This window comes from Ambystoma mexicanum, chromosome 9 (assembly GCF_040938575.1).
Source record: "Ambystoma mexicanum isolate Mex_15411 chromosome 9, UKY_AmexF1_1, whole genome shotgun sequence".
NCBI lineage: Eukaryota > Metazoa > Chordata > Amphibia > Caudata > Ambystomatidae > Ambystoma > Ambystoma mexicanum.
The window spans coordinates 973896428-973915048 of NC_090931.1; the positions used below are offsets into that span (position 1 = coordinate 973896428).

Genomic DNA, 18621 nt, shown 5'->3' on the forward strand with positions numbered 1-18621 from the left:
ACGGATGCTTCCCTCACAGGATGGGGCGCTCATGCCAACGTGTTGACAGCCAGCGTCTTCATCGACGTCCAGACTCCACATCAATCTGTTAGAGCTGAGGGCCATCAGGCTAGCCCTGGAGGCTTTTCTGCCGTCTGTGCGGGGGAACGACTGTCCTGATTATGACGGACAACACAGTGTCCATGCATTACCTCAACAAAAGGGGGGGGGGCAGGGTCACTCCCGTTGTGCACAGAGGCGATGCAGCTCTGGTTCTGGGCCATCCAACAGGAAATCTCAAACTCTGCAGTTCATCTGGCGGGAACGAAAACTCTGCGGCGGATGCTCTGAGCAGGCAGAGCACGGTCTCTCACGAGTGGGAGTTGGATCAGGAAGTTCTTTTATAGATCTTCACCCTTTGGGGAACCCCTCAGGTAGATCTCTTCGCCACCAGTGACAACTGGAAATGCAAGACATTCTGCTCATGGGAATTTCCCCCGAGAGGAGCCTGAGGGGACGCGTTCGTAGTGGAGTGGTCATTCTCACTACTGTACGTGTTTCCTCCATTCCCCTTCATTCCTCAGGTGTTGCAGAGGTTACGGAGGTTCGGTTCCTGCATGATCCTCATTGCTCCATATTGGGCCAGCAGAGCATGGTACCCGGACCTTCTTGAAATGTCCATCTGCCCTCCACGCCGTCTTCCCTAACGAGACCATCTGCTCTCAGGGGAGGGGAGTTAGGTTCTCCATCCAGAGGTCAGATCTCTCAACCTTCATGCTTGGTATCTGAAAGGTTGAGATACAAGGATTGGGACCTTCCGGATGACGTGATGGAGGTGTTGCTTTCAACCAGGTGGCCCGCAGAACAATCCCTGTACCATTGCCGTTGGCGGAAGTTCTGCGACTGGTGCAGGGGACAGAATGTGCATCCTTTGTTCCATTCCTCTGGTGTTCTCTTTTGTGCTTTCTTTGGCCAACAAGGGTTTCAAGTGGGTACCATTAAGGGGTACCTGGCAGCGCTGTCCATATTTAAGCGCTCGTCTGAGGAGTGTTCTTACTTTAAGATTCCTTTGATTTCACAGTTTCTGAAAGGACTAACTAATGTGTTTCCACCATCTCCTTTGAGACTGTTGTCTTTCAAGACTGTGTTTTTAGTCGCGGTTACTTCTGCACACAGAGTGAGTGAATTACAAGCACTTTCTGCCAAGCCACCCTTTACTGTTTTCCATAAGGACAGAGTTGTCCTGCGCGTGCAACCTTCTTTTCTTCCGAAGTTTGTGACTGAATTTCATTTGAGCCAGAAGGTAATTCTTCCGGAATTCTATCCTCCTCCGCATCCTGGTAAGAAAGAGGAGAGGCTCCATAGGTTAGATCCTAGGAGAGCTTTGAGCTTTTATCTTTCATGGATGTCCCGGGTCAGAGTGGATGATCAGCTCTTTGTAGGTTATGCTGGACACCGCTTGGGTCAGGCTGTTTCCAAACAGACGTTGTCCAGATGGATTATCTTAACTATCACTGAGTGCTACCGTTTGGTGGGGAAGGACCCTCAGGTAGGCTTACAGGCTCACTCCACTAGGGCTGTGGCTGCCTCCACTGCTCTACAGAGGGGAGTTCCTATTCAGAATATTTGTGAAGCAGCCACATGGGCTTCTGCCCATACGTTTGTTAAACACTATTCCCTGGATTCCATCCATGGGCAGAATTTGGCCTTTGGTAAGGCGGTCCTCTATTCAACCATTTGATTGGGTAATCTAAGTTTCACATTCTAAATTCTTTCCCTCCTCCATAGTCTGGTACTGCTTTGGAAGTCTGTCATAGATGTGGAATACGTTGGAGGACACAATCCCTCGAAGAACAAGTTGCCTACCAAACTGGTAACGTTCTTTAGATGGGATGTTCCTCCGACGTATTACACATCGCCCTCCCAGCCTGCCCCTCTAGAGAATTTCCTCTGTGATTGCAGCTTCCATTTACACAAGGCTGTAGGCAGTTGTACTGGCAGGAGACTGGTATCGCACGTTCTGAAGGAAAAACTAAACGGAGGCAACGAGCGTCGTGCTTCCTATATATATAACATCCGGTGACGTCGACCCTCGACAGAGGCCCTCGAGGGACATCGGCTCGACGCAAGACGCCCTCTGCTGAAAAGTTACAAAGTGCACCGCTGTGGGCATTACCTGTCATAGATGTGGAATACATCGGAGGAACATCCCATCGAAAGAACGTTACCAGTTTGGTAAGTAACTTGTTCTTCTGGTTCTTTGATAAATGGAGTATTCCCATTAGGTTGCTAATCTAATAGACTAGCAATAAAGACAGACAGTGGGATTGGAGAGGGGATGTTTTTTCTTTCAGTATAAAAAGACTTGCATCTGCTAGATGTTATATTTGTTTGAAACTACATTTTTAAGTAGCCATTTCCCCTCTTTTTTCAATAGGTTTGCAGTCCTCAGTCAGTGTTGTTGTACCTTGCTGTATTCAGAATCATGCCACTTTCGTTGGTCGGAATGGTAGAGATTAACAAAAAGGTAAGAAAAACTTAGTGCTTGAGATGAGCGTCTGCTACGGATGAAATCAGTACTGTTATGCAATATTTGTGTTCTATTATGTATCCTACAAAATATAAGTACGCTTTGTTAACCTTTACAGTCCTTCAAAAATAATTAACATATTCTTGAGGGAGCTAAATACTAAACATGCCATTGAAATATGTAGAGCCAGCTTATCATTTAATCATATATTGTTGATTAACATTATGTGGTTCAGGTTGATAATGATTGTAATCCACTTGTTAAAATGCAGGATGCTATTATATTCCTTACCCACATGTTTGGGCATATTTATTTACAGTAAAACATCTATTTCATGCCTGAATCTTAAGTGGCATCTTTTTAAGGGTAAACTACCATTTAACATCGCAGTAGCCAGCCTCACGGATTCTAGGCATTCTTTGGCAGAGAAAAGCATCTCTTCTTTAGTGGAAATGCAGATTTTGTATACCTTCCTGTTTTAGTCGATCTTTCCAAGAACAAAACGTGGTCAACCAAATTGAACGCTACGGATAGGTCTAAAAGTATCATCAGAGCGATATGACCTTTATTAATAATATTGCACATTTTTGATTTTAAGACCAGTAAAGTATTTTCGGTACTGTGTTTAGAGCGGAAACTGGATTGTCTAATTCCTAACATGTTATTAGCTTCAATAAGCTCATATAATTGGGAGTAGGAAACCCTATCCAACATTTTTCAAAGGAACGGCATGGTAGGTGTGAGAAGTCTGAGGGCGTTCTCACAAGTAGTTCCCAGGGTTTTTTTGTTCAGGTTGCCAGGGAAGGGCCATCGTGATTGTATCCCAACCCTTGGGGGGCTGACAAGCGAGGGTCACCTGGGTAATGGGTCCTTGGGGACTGTTGGGAGAGGAACCGAAGGCAAGACATGTTATTCCCCCGATCCGTATCCCAATCCATCCTCCCTTCCCTCTCTGTCTATGGGATATTGTCACCCATGTCCTGTCTTACCCCTTTACCTTCCGTCAAGAAAAAGGGAGATGAAACATCTAGGGAGTCCAAACCCTTTCACAACCCTTGCCACTAACCTTGTCTCTTCCTCAAAACTCAGAGAATATGCTATAAACCCAAATAAAGACTGATGAAAAACATTACCCACAAAGGTCCACTCTCACCCAGCCTTTATAGGGTATTTTCAATCTTATTCCTTCTCCCCCCTCCACATTTCCAACATGTACTGAGACGAGGAAGAGATGAACAGGAGTTATAAGGATTACCCATAGAAACAACACTTTGCAGGGTGAGGCCTACTATATTCCATCATTAGGCTGTCCCGTTAATAGTCGGGCGAGGTCAGGCACTTGACTGCAATCCTAAACACCTGCACTCTATTAAACACCACTTCAGGATTGACCAGGAGAAAAGGAGTCCTAAGGGTCAGGCATGTCCTATTAATTGGCCCAATGAAGGTCAGACAAGGGAAGCAAAGGACTCACACCTGAAGCCGCTTAACAGGCCTTGGGTGTATAAAAGATGGGGAATTCAGCAGTACAGGAGAAGCAGTTGAGAGAGCAGAAGAGAGGCTGCATGGCTGGGTCCAGCAGGGACTCCCTTCTCAGTCCCAAGCCAGATTTCTGAAAGAAATGCAGAGCAAGCTGTGAATGCTGAATGAGCTGTGGGAGCTGCAGCAGAAGGAAGACTTTGAGGTATCCGGTTGAGAACGGGACGCCTGGACGCTGACCCAATGTGTGAGAAGGGTTTCAGCGTGGCGAGGGTGTCGTGTCTCCAGTGAGCCGGGTCGAGGCATGCTGAACCCTGCGGTTTGTGACCAAGCAAGTGATCGTGCCCATGGTAGGTATCCAGGACCCAGAGATGATTGAGGGGCAGGTGGTGAGACCCTGACCTCAACACTGAAGCCAATGAGTTTTCCTTCCAGTGCCGCGCTAACCAGTGAGGTTCTATGACCGCGAGAAACCCGGTGCGCGTGTTTGAGGCTAGAGTAGGGCCGTTAAATAAAGCAAGGAGTGTGCAAGCTGCACAACAGCAAGAGAAAGAAACCGGTGCAAGACTGCGCAAAAGGATAGCAATAGGAAGTGTTTCAAGTTGTAAAGAAAAGGAAGAAACAAGTGGGTGCGAGCGGTCCGAAAAGAAAGTCAGAGTGAAAGTTTTAAACGTGCGAGCGGCACAGGAAGAAAAGGGGAAAGCCTGCTAGTGGCACGAGTAAAGAAAAGAAAGTAACGGTGTGCAAACAGTGCACTGATTTTGAGCAGCTGTGACTCCCAACTTCCTGTTGGCTAACAGTAACCATTTACAGCAAGTTGAGAGTTTGTCTTCATCCTGTTACAGTTGGTGTTTGTTGTTGTAACATAACCACATTTTTTTGACTAGCGAGACCCTAGTGAAATCCATTAAGTCTATCGGCTAATAAAATGTTTTGTACCCTAAAAATAGATTACTGATCATATGCCATAGGTGTTGCTCTTTTATCTTTCTCACCTATATTAATGTGACTGAAAGACAGTGGTGTAGGAGGGAAAAGGTTTAAAAACTTGCTCACTAGACTAGGCAAATCCAGAACCACCTTGTTGATGAGTTTTATAGATCCTTTTTCTTATACGATCTACTTTTAGATAAGCAGCACATCAGCGCTTCCTAGTATTAGTCCATCACTAGCCAGCTTCGATAGAAAATCGCTCTACCTTTGTGTCTTGTTGAATAACTTGTAGTCCCTCCTATGACCACAGGGGGACTGAGAAGTATGTTGTAGAGAACTTTCACACAGATGTGTTCTGCCCCTTTGTGAACCTTTTGAGGCCAGAGGAACCAAGGCTTAGGGAAGGGAACCCTTGAGAGACCCATAGGAAACTGTAAATGGAACGGTTGTAATAAGAAAGGCCTACGCTTGGGGAAGTAAACCCTGAGAAGCCTACAAGCCCCTGAGCGAACCTAAGGTTTTGTGAACTAAGTTGATATGACATTTCAAGAACTTTGCTGGGAGATTGCAAGGGCCTTTGTTAGTTGAACTATATTACATACTGGCAGTGTCAATACTGACAAGAAGACCATCAGAATCCAGTCTTGGATATATTTCTTTGGGACACTATTTTCTTTTTTTTAGAGAAATCCTGCACTACATTTGTGTTCAGAGTGAGGGAAAGCATAGGTTGGACACAGACAGTATTTGTTTTGGGACTTACGGACATCGACTATCCTTAGAAGCATCAGTTAAGGGAAATCCTAAGTTAGCGATAAGGCAAGTTAGGCATTACACCAAACCCAAATACTTTGAACAAAGGTTTTCGGACTGTTACTCTTGAGTCTGTATCTCTCTTGATAGCATGCCTGTCTCACATAGTTGTGAAATTTGCTGGAACAGTGGTGTCCAATTTTCCTTCATAAGGGTAAATCAAGCCTCTTTGAGGAAAATAGGAACTTGGGCTTCTCCGAAGGAGGTATTAAGAATTTTAGTAATCCACAGTAATAGTGTATCCAAAGAATTTTACTGAGTTGAGTGACGCATATATCTCCCTGGCATGGAGTCAGTTTCATGCTTTTCACTATGTTAAAAACCTCACTCTGAGTAACTTGCTTAAAGGGAAAAAGGGCCTGATCCTCTCCATGTACCTCTTGTTCTATTGATAACTCAGCTATGAAAACAGAGCACTTCTCTAAAAGTAAAAGTCAATTCCTAATAGAGTCCTGGTGGCAACGAGCTTCGCTATTGAGATCACAAGAGGATTTTCCTTTGTTTGCTGAGAATTGAGAAGAGTTCTTAAGAATTGGATTTAGCAGCTGTGATTCTTTCAGTATAATTTACCTGTTTAGCTACAAGAATGGGCTTCTTATAATCTTAAACCGCCTTCTACAAGATGCAAGAGTTTCGGTGCACGGATTCTTCCTCCACAAGCGTTCCTGCGCATGCTTCCATTTTCTGGAGGCAATGATTAAACCACAAACGCCTCTTCATATCTGATTTAGGAATTATGGTTTGTAATAGCGCTAGGGAGTCAAAAGCTGCACTAGTGATCTGAAGAAATTGATAAGTAAGATCTTTACAATGAATGAATGAATGAATGAATGGAGGCAGGCAGGCAGATTAATAAGCTGCAGTAACACCACAGCAGCAAAAGCATTAGGGCTGGCTCTTTTCAAGTTTCGAACTTGTTTAGGTTTTCTAGATGCCGTATTTAATACTAGGATAGGTGTTGGAAGGATGGGATTAAAGGAGATTAAAAGATGGGTCAGACGATGGATTTTTAGTTGACAAAATGGATGAGAGAGTGATGTTCTGAGTCAGCACCCAATAGAGCGTATTACCCTCTATATGAGTGGCCGTATTAACATGTTGGACAAAATCAGTAGTTGCAAGGTGTGTCCCTCGTGTTGTTGGAATACAACAATCTGCGGGTTACTGTTTTCTTACCAGCTCTTGAGCTGGTTTATATGATATAGTTGGGATGGCTTCTGTTGGTAGACTTGCTGTCATTTGTAAGTGAGGGGGGAAACCACTTCTGTGATGACATAAGGTCCGGGTCAAATTGCTATTAGATTGATCTGTGTGGTGGGCAGTAAGTGGTCACCCACTTAAAAAGCATGCTGCCTGGCATCCTTGTATGTTTTTTCTTGTTGACTGTGAGCTTGTTATAGATGGATTCTCACCATTTGACAGGCATTTTCTATATATTATTGGCTATTCTTTATCATGGGATGGTCACTGGTCTGTGGCTGTCATGTCCTTCCCATTCTTCCTTCATGTCCATTACATTGTGTGGGTTCCTGCCATATACCAACTCGAAGGGTCAGAAACTACTGGATGATTTTGGCATCTTTTTAAACTGCAAGCAAAGTCCATGGGATTAGGTCATCCCAACTGCGTCCATCTTCAGAAACCAGCTTCCTAAGAATATGTTTCAGTGTTTGTTTAAAGCGCTCTACTAGGCCGTCACTCTGGGGGTGATAAATCATGTATCAGAGGGTGGTTTAGATGTTAATCAACCCTTTTATCTCGCTCATGCGTCCCAACTTGAAACTGCTTTCCTGGTCCATAAGAATTTCTGCTGGAAATGCCACTCTTAGGAAGTATATGAAGGCCTTCATGAGGGCCTTCACGATAGATTTGGTGGAGTTACTTCTCATGCGAAAGGTTGCAGGCTATCTGGTTGCGCAGTCGAAGATCACCAGAATATATAAATTCCCTGATTTTGATGGCTCCATGGGGCTGGCTATGTCCTTGTGGAGGGGGGTCCTCTATAATTGATAGTCTGATCACCGTACATCATCAGGAGAGGTATGAGATTGGGCAGTAAACCGTTTAGTCTCAGCATAGACCCCTGGTCAGTAAAACCAGCAGAGCAGCGTCATCTGGGCCTTTGTCAAGCCCAAGATGTCCTGCCATCAAATTGGAGTGGGAGAGTTCCAATACAGCCTTCCCAAATTGCTTCAGCACCAGTAATTGGTGATAGTTGATGCTGTCTTCTCTTGGATTAATGTTGACTTGGTACAAGAGCCCCCTGTTGTCTATAAAATGTGAGGTCTTCAGGGTCTGGCTCCCGAGACAGTTTTATTTTTTTAGCTTGTTCGAGAAGCGGATCCGTTCTGTGAGTCTCTGAAAATTCTAACCCCACCGGGTCTCTTTCAGTGTGTTCCAGCCTCTCCACTTTCTCCATAGATGGTTGAGAGACTAGGACAGACAATGTTTATTTCCACCTTTTGATACCCTTGTTTCACAGATGAGTTGTTCTATGGACTGGCCGTGTATCAACATGAAGGGGGGTATTCTGGAGGTTCAACAGCATTGCTCTTACCTTTACTCTGTAATCTCGGTCACTAACTTGTGCTTCTACCTCCAGGCAATTCTTATGGGCCAACTGGGATTTTGCTTTTCCTCCATAAGTTCCCTCCAGTATTTCCATTTATAAACTACCCTGAACGATGGCTTGACCTGTTGGAGGGATGGTTACTTCTTCGTATAGATCACAGCCTGCTGATCCGCTCTTGTGGGGATTTGGCCGGTATTCGTCACTCACAATTCTCGAAATACTGGGTGGCAGTGGATGACCTCTGTATCGGGGTCTATAGCATCACTCTTCTAATACCACATGTCACCATTGGCTCAAACAATACTTCATAACTCTGAGTTGGTTCAAGCGTTTTTGTTAAGAGTTCAATGGGCTCTGTGTGCGTCCCCCCTCTCACTTGTCTAGAAAAGCACCACCTCTCTAGCCCAAACGTCCCTAACCCCAAATTGATCTCCAACAAAATACAAATGTCTCGGGTTTACAATTGTTTAAGCGTACCTGTGACAGTTACTTCCAGGAGATGAACACTTTTAAGCATATTTTCTTGAGAATTATAAAGGGGTTAAATCGAAGTTGAAAGAATGATATAATTGAATTCTATTCACAGCTCTCTGGTTTTACACGTTTCACTGAATTTATAAAATACCCTCCACTTAGAATTACGCAGCTTCCCATACCCTACTAAGAGACAATGCTATCGTAGGTTTCACCACAACATTTTGGATTTGCTAGACATTGCCGGCCCCATCAGAAACCTGGAACCATTAGAGTGTACTTGCCAACTATGTAAATATGAAGTGACAGAGTCACTCAAACTTTTTTTTTATAAGATTGCGAGGCAACTAGGGCGAGGCGACAACAGATTGTTTTGCGATTCACTCATAATGAGGATTCGCTTGACCGTGAAGAGTTCTGGAGGAGATATATGCAGGGAAAGCAATTGTCTTTAACATATATGCAGGGAAAGCAATTGTCTTTAATTTGTGATTCTATTCGCTCTAGAAATCATAGGAATCCTTGGAGAGAATCAAACAAAAGGACCTCATTCAGGGTTTTAATTTTGTAATTCAGCAAGAATTACAATGTACTTACAGGCAAAGGTCACTGATCGACCCTCCCAGGTCCAACTTGGGTCTTTCCTCTCTTCTATATGTCTCTCTACTTGTTGTGTTCCCCAGGGGTCTAACATCTTACCCTGGCTCTTTAACTACTACTTGGTACCTCTTGCCCACTGCATCGCTATCTTCTTCTCCACCTTTCAGTTTTATGCAGATGACATCCAGCTCTCTTTCAGGCTCCCATCTGCCTTAATGACAGTAAGACTGAGATCCTCCTCATTGGGACACCTGGTCCCACCTTTTTTTCTGTCACTCTGGCTGCCCACCCTCGGTCCTCTACCTGCTCCTTCCTGTGAGGCTAAGAACTTTGTGGTCATCTTCGTTCCACGCTCTCCTTCTCTCCTCACATCTCCTTCTGGCCCCAGCAGCAGCAACTTGAACCTGCAGCTCCTGGCCTTCTCCCTGATTAAATGTCATTGATGATTATGAACTCTAAGAAGAAATTTCAGGAGCCAGATAATCTAATTCCTCAGAAGCAGCTCTTGGAGATGGAAAAACATCCTAGCACACAGGATGTTTACAAATTGCTGATGCAAGTTGCACAGGATGTCAATGAAGTCAAAGTAACCATGGCTGAATTCAACCCTAAAGTGTCTCATCTGGATGTTAGAGTTACTGATTAGGAGAAATCATTTATCACCATGAGCTCAGAAATCTCAGGATGTTTTAGAGCTTACAACAAGTTAAAAACTGATCTACACAGGGAAAGGGAGAGGCATATGGAAATAGATCTGAAACTGAGAAGCAAGAACATCAGGATGATTGGGATTGAAGAAAATACTGATCCTGGTGGTGAAAAGTTAATACCCTTGGTCCTGCAAATATTTAAGGATAGCTATGGTATTGACGCTCTTGGCGAGGCTGATATTGACCATATATACCGGGTTGGAAAGATCGTTGGCTCTAAACCTAGACTTATTCGGGTAACATTTTTACTTTCCTGTGTAAGGGAGATTGTTTTAAATGCTGCAAGGTCTAAAGACTCTGTCAATCAACTTCAATGGAAAACTGATTTATGTCTACCCGGATTAGCCAAAGGAGTTTCTGGCAGTTCGGAAGACTTTCAAAAGCGCTAAACACTTGGCTAAGAATTTACAGATAATAATATTTCCAGATGGTGAAAAGGTCACCTCTGATCCAAAGGAAGCCACACTTTGGCTGGAAAAGCTGTGTGATTACCCTATTAGTGATTGAATGAATATGCAGTCTTCAGTTTTATTTCGGTGGTTGTATTTTTGCACTTCAGTGATAATTTGTAATTCTGGATGTCATTTTAACATTGCATAAAATGACTCCCACTTGCTTATACAGTTCGACGTTTTAAATTCGAATGACGCTTTTGTTCACATCCCGCAGCCGACAGTGCTTTTGGAGGCTCACGCTCGAGTAAAGCACCCGGCTCTTAGAAGGCTGTCAGCTGACTCAGCGCCTCTGGATGTTTGTTTCCTGGTTTGTGGCTTCCTCTAACATTCCTGCGAAACTCCGGTAGTAATGGAAGCATAAGAATAAACAGGATATGGTCGCTCATAATCTGCAGCGCCACTGGCTCGAAATGGGGAAGAAGAACTGTCTAGGAACTTGAAGGACATGGAAGGACGTTGGGCCTATCTGTGCAGGCTCCAATTTGACAGAAGCGTGACCTGGACAGCTACGACAAGAAGCAGACACTGATTGCAATGGAGCAGCTTATGCTGGTGTTGTGAGTTCTGTACGGGACTGTGCCTTACTATGCAGCAACGTCACATAACATTGACTCTGGTGTTTCCGGACCCCTAGATCGTGAATTTTATTCCTAGATGAGATTGTAACGTAGTCAGTGTTTGTGTTTTTGTGCAGTTTCATCAATAGTTACACATTTACGTAATCTGCTTTGATAATTTCCAATTTATGGGATATGATGTGATATGATATGGCATTTATAATGCGCCTATACACAAGTGTTTCAAGGCGTGACGAGGCAAGGGAAGGGAACAGATTGAAGACAGACAACGATCCTACTAGGCCAAGTGTCATTCAAATTGCGCAATGCATGGGAAGGGGAGGGCGGATAGGGCGGGGGGAAGGGGAGGAGGACAGTGCAGTACATGGGATAAGAAAATAAATAACACTAAGTAAAAGTACAGCCAATAGGTGGCAAGTGCAAGGGTAAGTGCAGACATCAGGTGTCAAGTGCTGGTAGTGGGACTGTAGGGATACAGAAACAGTCCCCAAGTGCAGGGTTGCCAGGCGGGCATTGCAGGAGTGCAACTGGCGGGGAGGGGACAGGGGCCCGAGAGCAGAGGGTGGCCAGGTAACCAGTGCAATATCAGTGTCAGCCAGGAAGTCAGCAAGGGAGAGGGGGAGAAAAAGCAGAAGCAAAGAGAAAGGTTTTGAGGTGCTTCCAGAACCGAAGATGATTCTCCTCAAGTTTAAGGGAGGCAGGTATGCTGTTCCAGAGGGAGGCCACAGCCGAAGAAAGAGGTCTACCACCAACTCGTTGCTTGGAGAAGCGACTGACCCTGAGGGAGGTTGAGGCAGATGAGCAAAAAGCTTGAGAAGGAAGGTATTTAGGAAGAGCAAGTTGAAGGTATTGAGGCCACAGCCCCCAGAAGGCCTTGTGGACGATGCAGAGGGTTTTGAACTTAATCCTCGCAGCCACTGGGAGCCAGTGTAGAGATTTCAGTCCCCGAGAGATCCGATCCCTGAGCTTGAGGCCAAGGACAAGACTTGCAGTCCTGTTCTGGATAGGTTGGAGGGGGCGGAGAGTACAAGCAGGCAGATTTAGAAAGTGGCTGTTGCATAAGTCCATCCTAGAGAGAACCAGAGCTCTGGAGACATTGAGCTTCTGGGGGAAGGAGAGGAAAGGAAGAATACCTCTGAGGAGGTGAGGTTGGTAGTGGGACTTCTTAGAGACGTCAGAGATGTGAGGAGAGAAGGAGAGTATAGAGTCAAAGATGACCCCAAGGTTTTTAGCCTCACAGGTGGAAGCACGAAGAGGGCCAAGAGAGGTTGGCCAGAGAGCTACAGGAAAGGAGGGAGCGGGTGCGCCGATGAGGAGAATCTCAGTCTTACTGGCATTAAGGCAGAGATCATTGGCGGGACCCACTCCTGGATAGCAGACAGACAGTCAGAGATGAGGGAAGTAGAGGAGGAGGCCGAGGGTAGCCTGAGGATGAGCTGGGTGTCATCCGCATAACATTGAACGTTGGAGCAGAGAGTGGCGATGCAGTGGGCCAGGAGTGCCAGGTATTCGTTGAACAGCCATGGATCGAGGTTAGACCCCTGAGGGACACCACAGGTAGAGAAAAAGATAGCCGAGAGGAAGGACCCAAGTTGGACCCGAGAGGGTCGGTTGCAGGGGAAAGAAGTCAGCCACGCCAGAGCCTGACCAGTGATACCCAGGTTATCACAGAGACGGTTGAGCAGGATGGCATGGTTGACCGTGTCAAAGGCAGAAGAGAGATCAAGCAGGATGAGGGCGCAAGGGGTGTTTGTCAAGGGTGGAGAGCAGGTCTTCACGGATGTTCAGGAGAGAGCAGTTTCCGTGCTTCTGGCAGCTCTGAAGCCAGACTGATGGTCATGGAGACAACCAACAGACTCAGTGTGGAGATTAAGGCGGGAAATGGCCAGTTTCTCCAGGAGCTTGCCCAGGAAGGGAGTGATGGAGATTGGGCGATAGTTGGCCGGGCAGGAGGGGTAAGCAGTGGGTTTCTTAAGAAGAGGGTGCACAAGGGAGTGCTTCAGAGGGGATGGGAAGACTCCCGTGGCAAAGGAGTGATTGCAGAAATCCGCCAGGGCAGGAGCCAGGGAGTCGATGTGGTCCTTGATAGTTTTGGAGGAACAGGGGTGAACCTGTTTCGACGAGACTTTCATAGATCGGACTTGTCAAGAAACCTTGTCTGCGGAGAACAGGGGAAAGGCCGAGAAGGAGGGAGGAGAGGTGGCTGCAGAGTGGCCAGAGGAAGAGTGGGGGGGATTGGAGGAGAGAGAGGACAGGATGTTTTAGACATGAAGTGATTCACCAGTGCCGTACAGAGGGCCTGGGAGGGGACAGGAGAGGTAGAGACTGCAGCAGGGTTAGCCAGTTCCTTGCAGATTTTAAAGAGTTCAGCCGAGTTATTAGATGCCGCAGAGACACATGCTTGGATATGCGCTCGCTTCTTGGTTAGGACAGAGAGCCGGTATTGCCTTTGCAGCAGGCTGCAGGCCAGTTTGTCAGAGGATGTACATGAGGCACGCCATTTCCTCTCAGCCACCCTACAATTGCGTTTTATGGTGATGAGGTCTGAGTCGTACCACGAGTTGCACTTGGCTTTGGGCTTCAGGCGGGTCCTCATGACAGGGGCAAGGATATCAAGAGTATCAGATATAGCAGAGTGAAGCGTGGAGAGGGCTGTGTCAGGAGGAGAGTCAGCCAAAGGTGGAGGGGGGGGGGGTGAGAAAGTGGCGGCGAAAGCCTCAACTGACACCTGCTTCATGGGTCGGATGACCGAGAAGGTGGGTGGCAGTGGTGGAAGTGGCTTGGCCTGAACGGTAGGGAGGGTGAAGTGGGAGGAGAGGAGAAAGTGATCTCTCCAGGAGAGAGGCGTGGTGAGAGAGACAGAGAGGGGAAGGTCTGAGGAGATCAGAACATCAAGAGTATGCCCTGCAAAATGTGTTGGGCCAGAGGGGAGAATAGTGAGTGAGAGAGTCGCAGAGGTCGCGAAAGAGTTTTGCGGGTGGACGGGAGGCATCCAGGTGGATGTTGAAGTCTCCAAGAAGGACGAGTTGAGTAGTGGAGGCCAGGAGTGAGGAGGGGAGGTCCGCCCACTCAGAGATGAAGGATGAAATCTGACCAGGTGGCCGATGGATAGTAGCCACAGTAAGTGATTGGCTAGGGGAGAGAGAGAGAGCCTGCAGACGAGGCATTCAAAAGAGGAGTAGGCCTGCGTAGGAGTGACAGAGGCAGGAATCCACTCGGGGAAGATCAGGGCTACAACCCCACCAGAACGGTTGGCCCTTTGCCGCGGAGAGGATCTTGTAGCTGTCAGGTAAGAGTGCATCAAAGCTTGTGACAGAGCTGGCTGTGAACCATGTCTCGTGAGACAGAGGACATCAAGATCAAGTACTTCCAGAAGGCAGCAGATATCAGAGGAGTGTTTGACAGCAGAATGAGAGTTTAGAGTGGCAATATGGAGAAGGTCGCCATCCTTGAAGGACTTCCGGGGAGGGGTACAGATCAGAGGTACGCCCTGCGAAGGTGTAGAAAGAGTCCGAGAGGTGGCAGAGAGGGAAGGGGACGGCAAGGTAGCCAGGGCGGAGGCAGAAGGGGGAGGCGACATAGTCAAGGAAAGGGGAGAGGGGACAGCAGGAGAAGAAAGGAAGCTGATGAGGCGCGGGAAGCATCTATCAGAGAGGTAAAGCTTGGCCTGAGGCCCTTGGACCAGGACGGTCCCATTGGAGTAGACATTAATGATCACTTTAGAGGAAAGTAACCATTAATGGGAGAAGAGGAGAAAGGGGAGCGCACAGAGACCATATGAAGGGTCCAGAGGTCTGGTGAGGGTACGACAGAGGATGTCGGTGAGAGTTTCCTTGGAGGAGGCACTGGTGTAGGTGTCGGCGATAGGGAGGCTTGGGCTGGAGACCAGGATGTCCTTTTTAAACTTCTTCCTACCAGATTTAGTGAGGAGAGCAGGATAGTCAATAGAGAAGCAGTTAGAAAATGTAGGGGAGACAGAGAGCACCATAGAGTAGGTAGGGAGAGGAGAGGAGAGGGGAGAAGAGGAAGGGGGAGGGAAGACACTAACGAAGGTCAGTGGAGTAGGCAGACAAACAGAGGGAGGCAAGCAGGTTGCGCAATAGGACAGAAGACAACACTCAGGATAGGAGTTTTCATAATGCACCGGTTTGAGACAGGTAGGAGGGCACACCTAAGTTTGAGAATCCTTAAAGGGGAAGAAAAGGCCTGGTTTTTCACAATGCAATTTTTTTAAATACTGATACAGTGCACATTAAAAAATTATATTGTTTTACCTATGTGCCTTCCTCGTTCTGAATGTCCCGAATTAGTGACATCTACAAAAGGTATGAGGTTTGTTTATTCTCCTTTTTAAAAATCCTTTTGGATTGCACTTTGTTAGATGATACGTACAACCCTTTAACTGCTGTACATAACTATAACTGTATGAGTTAATACTCATATGAAAAGTGTTGCACGTCACAAAGTTGAATGATTAGATGTTCTGAGATCTATAACGCTTCCCAATTACCATGCTTGGATCAACGCTGACGGGGGGGCTCCTTTCTCAACTAATGTAAATGGTGTATTTTGTATGCAGAGAGGGAATCCTTGGGATGGAATTAACGCAAATGCTAGTATCCTAACTGTATAACTGTCTAATTCTGTTCACAATATAAGGAACTAACACTGAGAACGTGTCTCGGCTGCTCTGAACTTTTGAAAGTAATATTAATTTTGTTCTGGATGACCTGTCATGTTGGTTTATCACAAGAGGGCAATAAGGTACATAGAGCTTGAGTGCTTAAGTCCATTTGGAAACACAGGTTGTTTAATGTCTGCAGGAGAATTATTTCTAGGCCACTTCTGTGTTTTGGGTAGATTGATCCATATTACTAATGGTATTTATTGAATTTGTGTGTGGTTGCACGGGACGAATGATTCTACAATTACATCCATAAAGTATAAGCTTGAATGGTTCTTTTTCAGTTGTGTGGAGTCTGCTGTTATTGAAATGCGTAAGCTTTGTAAGTAATATGTAAGATGGGATGAGCTGACATCCTGCTAGTCCGGGATATAAGCTCCTGATGAGTGAGATGAGCTGAACTCTGTGTGAATAGACTGCTTCGTGACGATGCTGGGAAATAGATAAAATGCTTCTGACTTAGACACAGGTGCATTCGGGGGGGCTGCTCTACGGGCCATGATTAACACTGTTCTCATTTGCACTTTAACTGATTATGCATACGGGTTAACTTTATTTGCTATTCCGTCTATAGATTTTATTTATTAGGTAAATACACAGAGTATAGGAGACTGGCCACAACCGTTTGATGTGGTATGCTTACAGCGACTACTAATGTAATGGAGTTGGTTAGAGGTTTTTTTGTCTCCTTCAGTAATGAGATTCATACGTTTTGGGATACACTATGAGAAGGGAAAGTTTGGCTTGGACTTTGGAGGACTTTTAGCTTGATATGGGCGGATATAACTATGGGTGGTAGACTAAGAAATTGGAAGTGTTCTCACCTCTGCTTCTTGAAGGTGATTTAATGTTTTAGCGCTAGGCTAATTAGGCCTGGGTATTTGGAAATTTACTTCCATAATTACTTAATTAGGTTGGGTTCATATTTTCTTTGGGAGGGAATTCATTTGGATTCATTGTTATTGTTGGTGTTGGATTCCAGCATTTTCTCAAGAGGTGGTGTTGGATTCCAGCATTTTCTCAAGAGCGGGGTGGGAAGTTTTTTTTATTTTTTGCTTGATTTTAGTACATATTTGTTTCTGTTCTGTGATTATTTACAAGATGGCCAAAGCTACGGGATCAGATTTGACTATCACAACTTGGAATGTTAACGGAATTAATAATCAGATTTAAAGAAAGAAGGTTTTCAATTGTCTGGACAACATGAAAAGTGATATCTGTTTTTTGCAGGAAACACGCATGCTAAAAGGGGAGGTCAAAAATGTACAGAAGGTGTCGGTTGGGAGCACCTGTGGTTCATGTAATTCCTCAAGATCTAGAAGTGTTGCAATTCTAATTCATAAGATTGCTCCAGTTAAAATGTTAAGGGAGAGTTCAGACAAGGAAGGAAGCATTATTGCACTACTTGTGGAAGTTCAAGGGGAGAAGACCATTTTATGCAATATGTACGCTCCCTCTGTAGATGATGGTTTGTTCTTTAGGAAGGTCTCGCAAATGATTGAAGATTTAGACTCGCCCAATATTATTTTAGGTGGGGATTTTAATTTGTTAATGAATCCCGCTTTAGACCGTTGTGGGATTAGAATGGTAAAGAGGACGAATAATAATTTTTCCTCGCTCTGTGTCCTGGTTGAAGAGCACAATTTGAAAGACTGCTGGCGACTGGAGCACCCTGACTGGAAAGAATTCAGTTTCTACTCCGGAGCACATGCCATTTTTACTCGCATAGATATGCTACTAACGGGTGGATGGATCACTGAAAATTGTAGAACATGTGAGATCGGTAATAGTCTGGTTACAGATCATGCACCTGTGTCTATGGCTCTGAAACTAGACTTTGCAATCTGTAAATCCTTTACATGGAGAATGAACACTTCAATCCTACCTGATACGGAAATATTTGAGAGGATTAGATCGGAAGCTAGTCACTTTGTGACGGAAAACCACACAGGTGAACTAAGTACTTTAATTATTTGGGAAAGTTATAAGTGTACCATGAGAGGTTTAGTCTTGGACTGTTCTGCGGGAAGAGGAAGAAGGTGGAGAACATGAGGTTGGACCTGGAAAGACGAATTAAAGAAGTCAAGAAGGACTCAACAAGTGACCCGGGATGCACAGATAAGAAGAAAGAGTTACGTAATTTGAAGTAGTAGATGGATGGAATTATTTCGGAGAGGGCGCACAGATAGTTCTATCGAGTAAAGTGTTCATATTTTGAGAGAGGTGAGAAATGTGATCGGTGGTTAGTGTACAGGCTTCGTCAGCAATATTCAGATGGAGAAATCACATCGATAAGTAGACCAGATGGTGTGACCACTTTTAATCCGAGAGAAATTAATGATGTTTTCAAACATTATTACACTAGTTTATATCAGAAAGAAACAGATATTAAGGGACACAGTGAATCATTTTTTCATGATCTTGGTGTTCCAAAAATTACAGACGCAGACCAAACCGCTTGATAAAATTATAACAATAGATTAACTCAAGTTTGCAATTAAAAAATTGAACACCGGGAAATCGCCTGCGCCAGACGGCTTACCTGTTGAATTTTACAGGATACTTCCTGAGCCTGCTTTGGAATTAATGAGGGGCATGTTTATCGCCTCAAAGAGTGGCGGCCTGTTACCATCTACCACTAATCATGCTGCCATTTCTGTATTCTTAAACAAAGGGAAATTTACCCTCCAGCTACCGCCCAATTAGCCTGATTAATACGGATAATAAGATCTTGCCGAAGGTTCTGGCTTTGAGGATAGAGCACTTGGTGCCGTCTCTGGTTCACAATGATCAATCTGGTTTTGGTAAAAATCG

General features: G+C 45.3%; 1 protein-coding gene across 1 annotated transcript in view; it reads left to right on the forward strand.

Moving 5' to 3' along the window:
* The window catches only part of DCAF17 (DDB1 and CUL4 associated factor 17), a 1369255-nt gene that overhangs the window by 592836 nt on the left and 757798 nt on the right, over positions 1–18621 (forward strand). Inside the window, exon 7 of the mRNA XM_069616196.1 lies at positions 2417–2506. Coding sequence (XP_069472297.1) covers positions 2417–2506 — 90 coding nt within the window. The remainder of the gene's footprint in view (positions 1–2416; positions 2507–18621) is intronic.